The sequence below is a fragment of the Zootoca vivipara genome, chromosome 6 (genome assembly GCF_963506605.1).
Source record: "Zootoca vivipara chromosome 6, rZooViv1.1, whole genome shotgun sequence".
NCBI classification, from domain to species: domain Eukaryota; kingdom Metazoa; phylum Chordata; class Lepidosauria; order Squamata; family Lacertidae; genus Zootoca; species Zootoca vivipara.
In genome coordinates, this window is record NC_083281.1 from 28,181,066 (window position 1) to 28,191,439 (window position 10,374).

The following is a 10,374-nucleotide window of genomic DNA, read 5'->3' on the forward strand; positions in this document are numbered from 1 at the left end:
GGGGTGCCACAGGGTTCTGTCTTGGGCCCAGTCTTATTCAACATCTTTATCAATGACTTGGTTGATGGGCCTGAGGGCATCCTGAGCAAGTTTGCAGACGACACCAAATTGGGAGCGGTGGCTAATACCCCAGAGGACAGGATCAGACTTCAAAATGACCTTAACAGATTGGACAACTGGGCCAAAGCAAACAAGATGAATTTTAACAAGGAGAAATGTAAGGTACTACACTTGGGCAAAAAAAAAATGAAAGGCACAAATACAGGATGGGTGACACCTGGCTTGAGAGCAGTACATGTGAAAAGGATCTAGGAGTCTTGGTAGACCACAGACTTGACATGAGTCAGCAGTGTGATGCAGCAGCTAAAAAAGCCAATGCAATTCTGGGCTGCATCAATAGGAGTATAGCATCTAGATCTAGGGAAGTAATAGTACCACTGTATTCTGCTCTGGTCAGACCTCACCTGGAGTACTGTGTCCAGTTCTGGGCACCACAGTTCAAGAAGGATATTGACAAGCTGGAACGTGTCCAGAAGAGGGCAACCAAAATGGTCAAAGGCCTGGAAACGATGCCTTATGAGGAACGGCTTAGGGAGCTGGGTATGTTTAGCCTGGAGAAGAGAAGGTTAAGGGGTGATATGATAGCCATGTTCAAATATATGAAAGGATGTCATATGGAGGAGAGAGAAAGATTGTTTTCTGCTGCTCCAGAGAAGCGGACATGGAGCAATGGATTCAAACTTCAAAAAAGAAGATTCCACCTAAACATTAGGAAGAACTTCCTGACAGTAAGAGCTGTTCGACAGTGGAATTTGCTACCAAGGAGTGTGGTGGAGTCTCCTTCTTTGGAGGTCTTTAAGCAGAGGTTTGACAGGCATATGTCAAGAATGCTTTGATGGTGTTTCCTGCTTGGCAGGGGGTTGGACTGGATCGCCCTTGTGGTCTCTTCCAACTCTATGATTCTATGATTCTATGCATTCATAGCACTTTTAGACCCCTTAAGAATTACGGTTTTCCCCAGAGAATCCTGGGAACTGTGGCTTGTTATTTAGGAGACCGTTCACCTTTAAGACCCCCATCTGAAACAAGGCCCCCTTCATCCCCTTCCTTGCCTCGCTTTGCATACTCACAGCAGCCAGAGTCCCTTCTCCAGTCACCAATCTGGGCACCCTCGTTCTGGCAGGCATTGGCATAGGCTGCCAGGATATCACACAAGGACTGTTTGTTGCCTTTGGTGGAGCAGACGTCAAACACACAGTCCGTAAAGTAGATTGTGGGGGGCACCTTGGCATGGCAAGAAGCAAAGGGGCCGTTGGAAACCTTGGTTAGCAGACCACAGTAGGCCTCTGACTCGTACTTCTTGGCCTGATCGGATTCACAAGCCTTACAAGGCCCATTGCAATCATGCCAGCAAAGGCTGCCATCAGTCGTCACCACCCAGCTTTCACCAAAGGCTGGGACGGAGGGGGCTGTGGTGCCTGCAGGGGTTTCGAAATCATCGCTGGGATTCTCATTATAATTCCCACATAGGCCACCAACAGCCTCCTGATAAGCACTGCTGATGGTGACGCGGAGATGGTGATTGCAGTCGTAAGATACTTGCATCTGGAAGTCAGTGGAAATCATGACAGAGGTGCCAACCTGCAAAACTTGCAAGTTCCCATCCTTCAGATAAATGGGCAAGTGTGCCCGGATACCATTGACCTGTATTACAGAGGAAGAAAGACCCAAGAGAGTAAAATCACATTTTGCTCATGTGAAGCTAAGCGAAGCTAAACTAAGCTAAGCTAAGCTAAACTAAGCTAAGCTAAACTAAGCTAAGCCTCCTTCTGCATCAATTGGGCTACAAGTTTGGCTATTTTTGGATACGTTTGGACACCATCTGAATTCCATGAACCTTAAAAAATTGCATGGATTTGAACCAAATTGGACAAGTTTGCTCCTAAGATCCATGAGCAGGTTTTCCTCTTTGTTTGGTTATGAGAGGGTGACATTTTGAATGAAGATGATGGAAGGAACCTTTAGAAGCTGCACTGATCCTTTGGTTTCTTCTGTTTCCCTAGCCATGTCAGGTACAAATCTGCTGGTGGCTTATATGTAAAGATGTCTCATAAGTTAAGATGGCAGGGCCCCCAAAAATTTCACCAATCTTTTGTTTTACAATTTGAACATGTTCACTAACCATTCACTTACATGGCCGTTATGGACTTGTAAGCGGCATTGAACTTGCCTTCTAAAGCAACACTGAATCGATCATCACTCACCTCTACAAAACAATTTTTTGATCTGGTCATGGTGATGGTGTACCCATAAACCTCAGTTGTCACCACTGAAACATAGGACACTGCTTTGTTCCCCCGGTTTTCATTCTTGGCAAAGATATGGAAAGATGGGAGTCCAAAGGTTTCAGCACGGGTCTTGACAAAAGTGTAGGTGCAAGTGCCTTGGAAGTCATACTTGCGTCCGTCAAAAGTTTTGTAGTGTGGGTCACCCATTGCCCAGCAGGTAGCATTGGAGGATGGCACACAGTTCGGTTGACCATTTATCATCTTGCACACCATGCCTCTACGGCACAGCACATTGCTACAGGTGAGTTCTGGTTCAGCTAGGAACAGGAGGGAGGAAGTTATTTGCAGCATTCTGAACCAATTAGAATTCAAACAAAGTTTGCTACCCCTTTGAAGATTCAGCAAAGCTTCATATTTCTAATTCCAAACACTTTTTCAGATCTAGAAACTAAGAAATTAAACTTACTGATTAATATTGGATGCATATTGCATCCAATGAGGAGAAAAAATATTATTGCAAGCATATTGGGTCAAATCTCTTAAATCTTACTATAGGTCTACAATCAATGACTGATTCCTGCACCACATTGCCCCCCCCCCAGTTCTGCTCCTGCTTAGTGAGACTAGGCATTATTTATACTAGGGGTGGGGAACCTTTAGCTATCCATATGGTTTTGGACTCCATGTCTCATCAACCACAGCAAGACCAATGGTGAGGCATGATGGCAATTGGAGTCCCTTGACACCTGGCGGGACACAGCTTCCTCATCCCTGTTTAAACAGAATACATTTCTTTTCCCTCTTACTCTGAGTGGGGGCATTGACTGAGATTAGAAGCCCAAGTGAATTGCCCACCCCCATGAACCTGGCACTGGCAGCAGGGGTCCCACAGCTGTGTGTGTAGCCATTTCAGTGCTGAGGGGATGCTACCCACTTCTGAATGTCCTCCCACTCTCTGCAGCATGAATCCCCACACAGGGTACAAGCTTTTGGAGTTGTCTTCTGGGAATTGGTAACAGAAGGGTCCTGAGGCTACTGAGAGGCTGCAGCCCCTGCATGCCAGGAAGAAAGTCAAGGCAGGGGGAAGACCAACCTGGCCCCATCAATCAGCCAAAGAAGCAACAGGTGCTTGCTTCCCCCCTCCCTACCTTAAAGCATACAGTGGTACCTTGGTTGTTGAACTTAATCCATTCTGGAAGTCCGTGCGACTCCCGGAAGCGTTCGAAAACCAAGGCACGGCTTCCGACTGGCTGCAGGAGCTTCCTGCACTCAATCAGAAACTGCAGAAGTCGCATCAGACATTCGGATTACAAAAAACGTTTGCAAACTGAAACGCCTACTTCCAGGTTTGCGGCATTCATGAGCTGATTTGCTTGGGAGCCAAGCCGTTTGACAACCAAGGTACCACTGTGCTCAGCTCTACCTGTCTGTCTGTGCAGAACAGAAGAAAAAGACACCCTAACCCCAACCATTGGTCGAAGGAACAAGAGCCATCAACTGCTATTGAAGAAAGAACGCTAGAGTGGAGGCTGACCTAGTGGGGCACAAGGGTCATTGCCCCGCCAACCTGAGTCTGCCCTCAGCCAGCTTCCACTTGTCTGCCTTCTTACTTGCATCTAGTCCAGAGGATGGCTCTGAGTGTCACCTTCCTCTTACTCTCAGTATAGCATTTGTATGACTCAGAAGCGAGAAGGATGGGGACTAACCTCGAGTTAGCTTGCTCCACCTGTCATTGATTCAACTCCACCTACTATTGGCCTCTCTGCCTTCTGTCTCCACCAGTCCCAATGGACTCTGGCTGCCACTCCTAGCAAGGGAAGATGTGCCTGGTCTGAACTGGATATAAGCACTCTCTTGTAGCTCCCTACCTTGCTCTGACCTTGAAGAACTGATCTGCCCTTTCTAACTTTTCCCGCTGCTTCCCTTTCCTTGTCTGATGGGTGTCAGAGCCATCATGTATTTTATTATTATTCCTTGTCTGAAGAGCAGGATAAAAAGACAGCAAACACATGGAAAAGTTTTGGAACCTTCTACTTACGGTCTCTGCCGGCACCAGGCGACCCATATCCATTCATACTTGCAATGCCCACACTGATGAGGCAAAAAGGGGACTTGGGGTTTGCCACGATGTAGGGCACAAGTGCATTTGGCAGGTCATATCTCCCCCAAGAGTACTCTGAGCCAGGAACTGGACTCCACGTCACTCCGCTCAGGAGCTTCTCATTCACCGTGAGACCACCAGTCTCCAGACTCTTCACCACCAAAAGAATAGAGTTCTGAAAGCTGACCTGCCCAATCACACTGTACGAGAGGCTGTAACTTTCGATGTATGGTATCCCTATGAAGAAGGTGTCATAACTAAAAGACCGGGTGCTTGCACCATTACTATAGAGGAACAGCTGTACCGGAACATCGGCTGAGAGGTAGATTGGGGTTTTGGGTGAAATCTGAATCTGCTTGACCTCCCCGCCTCCTAGTTTTATCGTCTGCTTTGATGTACCCATCTGGTAGTTCACACTGGTGGCTTGGGATGCTGAGACATAAAGGGTGTCAGTTTTGGTCTGCCAAGGTATAGGAGGGGCCACAAACGTCTTCCCCCAGTTGGACACAGGCAGGAGCTGCTCAAAGACATGGTTGCATTTAGTGTACCTCCACGAACAGACATGGCCGGACAGGACAGCCACTGGTAGCTGAGAGACAATCCTGGTGCCAGAGAGATCACCTTTTCCTTGCAACTGGACTCCAGTGAAAGCATTTAGTGTCACACTCAGTTTACTTCCTGCACTGTATGTTTTCCCATTGAAGTTCACCTGGCTCTTCAGGGTGATATCGACCACATTAGGTCCCTGGGTGGTTAAGACAGCAAACTCTTGTAAATATCCTGCAGGGGCTATGGCAGGACCCACAACATAATGCTCAGTCCCTAAACTGCTCACAGGGTAGAGCAGAGCAGTCTCTGTGCTGTAAGGCTTGGAGCTCAAGGATATCACTGACACATCTTTGTCTGACTGGATCCGGACAACGCTAGAGAAAACTTTGCTGCCGATGATTTCCACAAACTTTGGGAGCTCAACTTGCACCATCTTCCCCTTATCCACAGTGAGTCTTCTTTCAAAGTTCTCCTGCTGTGGGCAGCCTTCGCAAGGGACAGAGACTGTCACGGTGGTCGAGTCAGAGTAAGCGGTGATCTGCAGCTCAAACTTGCCAGACTCTGCATAATTCTGCATATAGGAGGTGACAAAATGTGTCCCGAAGCTCCTACCGAGGCAGGTAACTATAAGGGCAGGCAGAAAAGAGAGTGAAGATGAGGATGGTAAAGGATATTGTAAGGATAGACATGCTCAGTTAGAACGATCTCAGTCCCCTCCAGCCTTCTGTTTGCAATACCAACCTCTCAATGTATTCCCTTGCCCCCTAAAATGAATGCTCTCGTCCGGGTCTTCATCTAGCCAGGAACAAGGGCTGTGTACTCCCACTGAGGTACGAATGGATGGCTCTGGTCCACATCAATTTCTCATGTGTTCATTTGTAAGGATTTGTAAGGGCCTTCTGGCGGCAGCGATGGAGTACCAGTATATGTCTGTGCTGCCCAAGGTGGGGGTGCTCCTGAGGGGGGGGGGCGTGGCGCGGAGGGTGCCTTCCCAGGCACGGGGTAGCTGCTCAGGTACCCGGAGCGGTGCGCATGCCCTGCAGCTGGGGACAGAGCAAGCTGCTCACAGGGGTGGAGCGAACCGCTCACGGGGGCGGAGCAAGCCACCCATGGCAGACATTCGGCACACCGCCTGCCCACAACTCCCAAGCCTCCCCCAAGCTGTCAAAACGAAGGGGGAAATTCCGCCGGCAAAGTGGTGCAGCTCCCCCCTTACCCCAACAGCTGGGGGTATTCTTGGGAGTCACAGGTGGGTGGCACACCAAATGTCACCCCCCTCAGTGAAGGCACCCAGGGCAGACCGCCCCCACCCACCCCCCTTCCTACGTCGCTGCGAGAAGTAAGGTTACAGGGAACCAGACAGAGGGCCTTCTCGGTGGTGGCGCCCGCCCTGTGGAACACCCTCCCATTAGATGTCAAGGAAATAAACAACTACCCGGTATCTGACTTTTAGAAGACATCTGAAGGCAGCCCTGTTTAGGGAAGCTTTTAATGTCTGATGTTTTATCATGTTTTTGATATTCTGTTGGGAGCCACCAAGAGTGGCTGGGGTATAAATAATAGATGGTGATGGTGATGGTGATTTGCTGTGTCAGCAGGCGGTTTGACTAGATGAGGTGCTTGCAACTGTTTGATTCCATGCATCTTAAGCACATTCCATCCCAGTTTGCTGTGATCCAGGTTCTGTTCCCCAACCTCCAGTTTAGAGGCCCCAGACCCAGACAACCTCTCAGACCAGGAAGACAATATGACTTCGTAAATGGTTCTCAATGTCCCTACCACCTCAGAATCCTCTGCTTCAGAAAAGTGCATGAGGACAGGCCCCACATTGAACAAAGAACGGGGCAGTGCCAACCTCAATCTCCAGTTCCAAAGCTGTCATAATACCACAGTCACTTTTGTGTCAAAGCTTCTGAAAAGCAGGGCTGGGGAGCTTGTTTTCCTCCAGATGTTGCTGAATGACCAAGGTTGATGGAAATTGCAGTTCAGCAGCATCTAGAGAGCCAGAGGTCCCATATTCCTGTCCTAAATCATACAGAGACTCTTTAAGGGTGGGGGGGGTCATTCACTTTGTAGGCAAAGCTAGCAGCCTCAAGAAGCCCAAACCCTGTTAATGCTCTGGCAGAGTTTGCTAGTTGAGGGAGCAACATTCAAGTTGTTATTGTTGTTGTTGTTGTTGCTGCTGCTGCTGCTGCTATCTCTGTGGTGCTAACCACTTACGTCAGAGGTGGGGAAGCTTTTTCAGCCTGGGTAGGAGAGCTGAAAATAATGGCAATGAATTTCACAACTGGCAACCAATGCGCCTCTAGGAGGCTTAGGTTGGTCAGAATTGAGGATACACTTCCAGAGTTGATGCTAAATACATTACTTCTGGTAAATGAACCACCATAGCCACTAGAGGGCCATGGAAATATGTGTCCTGGACTTTTTAGACTTTTCTACCCATGTACAGTCATACCTCGGTTTAAGTACACCTCGGTTTGAGTATTTTCAGTTTAAGTACTCCGCGGACCGTCTGGAACGGATTAATCCACTTTCCATTACTTTCAATGGGAAAGTTCGCTTCAGGTTAAGTACGCTTCAGGTTAAGTACAGACTTCCGAAACCAATTGTGTACTTAAACCGAGGTACCACTGTACTATGTGAAACCAAAGGGGCACATTGGTCACCAGAGGTGATTCTCCCTCCCCCAGCTCTCCTACCCCACTAGGGAACCACATTTCGTTCTAGACAACTTTCTGAGGGCCCCATGGCAAGCTGGGCTGGGCGAGAGGCAAATGTGGGCAGAGCAGCAAATGTAAACCTTACCCTTCCACAGTAGGCCAGTTTCTACACCCGCTCACACACCCTTCTCTATCCTACATCTAGACGTGAGGCAGAGGGGCATCATTAATCTGCTCAGCTGAAGAGCCTCGACAAGCCTCTGGCTGGAAAGGAGACTCTCCCCAGAACTCGAAGAGATCCTCATTTAACTCTGGGGTTGGTCTTCTGTGTTCCAACACCTTTTTTTTCTACAAAAAAGCACTGGGGGTTCCTCTGTCTCCTAGATAATTGGAGTGTTTTATCTGCTACAACAAGGGTGTCAGGGGGACCTTAAGTTACAACATATACAACAGAAAATAATATTTAGAAGTTATCAGACTCCACTACATTTGTATAGAAAAGGATTGTCTAAGACATCATTTTGTTGGAGCTGTAATAAGGGTAATGCTTCTTTAAAATATATGTTTTTATAATGTCCTATACTTAGTAAGTTTGGGGGGGGGAGTCATGGATTATATAAATATGACTATGCGGAAAAAGCTAAAATATTCAAAGGATAATATTCTTTTGAACTATATGCCTGCAGGGAATTTAACAACCAGACAGCGTGAATGGATTCTCTGTGGCGAAAAGACTGATAATGCTGCATTGGAAAGATAAATATAAAGCTCCATTTATTCAATGGATTGAAGACCTGACTACACTTGCCATTTATGAATGGGTTACTTATAGACATAGACTTTGCAACAAGAAGTATAATGAAATTTGGAAGTCATTTATACAAAATGCAGTAGGTTAAAAATGGTAATTTTAAACTGTTAACAAAGGTAATACTATTTCCTTTTTTCTCTTTTTCTTCTTTTCTTCACTTTTTTCTTTTTTTAAAAAGCATCTGTTTTGTAAAGAAAATAAATAAGAGAAAGAAAGGGGAGGGGGTTCTCTCAAACCCCTATCTGAAGATTGTAGGCAGTGAATCTGGGATCTTCTGAAAATGTTTTATCCTTAAACTACAGCCTTCCTCCTTCCTCCTGAAACATTCCAGCAAACATTTCCTCTGCAACCAAGTTCTCCTCCTCTCCCAGATACTCACATCAGTGGTGGAGCATTTTTTCATAGCATTGGGGGCAAGGGTGTAGCTACCAGCTATGGAATCCAGAGTGGCGGGGGCCTGACGATCCGCCCACAGGGGCGGTGCTGCAATCCACCTCCTCAATCTCGCCTCCACGATCCGTGCATGGCACCACTGCTGCGATCCATGCACAGCATCGCCACAGTGATCTCGCCACTGCATTTGCGGCGGCGGGATCAGGGCAACAGTGGAGGGTGTGAGCGTCGCTGCACCGATCCGCCCGGGGGGATTTTGTCACACACACACACCCCAGGGATGGCACCCAGGACGGTGTGTGCACCCCCCCACCTTCCTCCGCCAGTGAGTGGGGGGCACGCATGCCAGGGGGGAGAGTGTAATGGGCAAACAGAGCTGCCATGCACCAACCCAGCCTGAGCCACTTTGGCTACCAGAGCAACACCAGCCCCGAGCCGCTTTGCGAGGCTGGAATGATCCTTGCAAAGCGCACCTGGCCCTGCACCGCTTTGAGAGACTGGGATCTCAGGGAGGGTGGCATGAGAAGGATGCCATGCACCCTTTGATCCCAGCCCCACCTTCGAGGGCCTGGGATCGAAGGGTGCATGGCTGTCGTGTCCTCCTCACACCGTCCTCCCAAGCCAGCTCCATGGTGGAGGGCTGGCTCAGGGAGGGTGGCATAAGCAGCATGGTCCCAAGAAAAATGTTCCTGGGACACTCACCCCAGCAGGCCCTCCCTGCTATGCCCCTGACTCACATTTATCTGCTAGGAAACTGAGCAGCCTCCCTGTTTTCCCTATACCCCCTCACCCATTTTCTTTTCTCAACATTCCAGAGCTCTTGGAAGCTCCCAGGTGCTTGTCAGGCCATTGGAAGAGAGTTAAAAATATTATTTGTCTTTTAATTACAAAAGCATATTGTTCTCCCACCTGTTTTCTTCAGTTCGAAGCCATTTCCTCCATTCTCATTAATACTCACCCCAGAATGCTGAGTTCCAGACCCAAAGGCAGATGAGGAAGAAGCTTGTCCTCCCCATGGCTGGACAAGGAGAGAGAGAAGAAATCATGTTTTCTCTCTTGGATGTTATTTATTTTTGTATTATTTCACCAAATAGATATATACCACTTGATAGTAGGAAAAAACCTCAAAGGCGTTTACAGAAAAGATAAAATATAAAGCAATAGAATTATTACTTTAAAAAAATACAACCATAATTTAAAACATACAGAAAGTTAAGACTACAATAAAATAGCCTAAAACAAATTTAAAACTCATACAAACTGGACAGGCTTTCCTAAATAATAATCTCTTCAGCAGGCACCCAAAAAAAGATACGGTAAAGAGCCTGCCTGATATCAACAGGCAAGGAGTTCCAAAGTTTCAGTGCTGCTACAGTAAACAATCAAGTTCTTACAAATGTGGTGTGAGTATTATGTGGCACCTGTAAAAGTGCCAATTCAGCTGATCGAAGTGTTTGAGTGGATACATATGGGGTAAGTTAATGGGGAATGGAGCTGGAGCTTATGGGGCACTGTCCTCAGCCAGACCCTGCCTGCCTGGCTTCTTATTTGCAACCAAGCCTGGCTGTC

At 47.6% G+C, this 10,374-nt stretch overlaps 1 protein-coding gene across 1 annotated transcript in view; it reads right to left on the reverse strand.

Moving 5' to 3' along the window:
- LOC118086745 (IgGFc-binding protein-like) overlaps positions 1-9,475 on the reverse strand; it is a 30,929-nt gene extending 21,454 nt beyond the window's left edge. Inside the window, exons 1-4 of the mRNA XM_060276448.1 lie at positions 9,364-9,475; positions 4,327-5,562; positions 2,265-2,605; positions 1,131-1,704 (exon numbers count right to left, since the gene is read on the reverse strand). Of these exons, the coding sequence (XP_060132431.1) occupies positions 1,131-1,704; positions 2,265-2,605; positions 4,327-5,562; positions 9,364-9,475 (2,263 nt within the window). The remainder of the gene's footprint in view (positions 1-1,130; positions 1,705-2,264; positions 2,606-4,326; positions 5,563-9,363) is intronic.
- Positions 9,476-10,374: the final 899 nt, after the last annotated feature.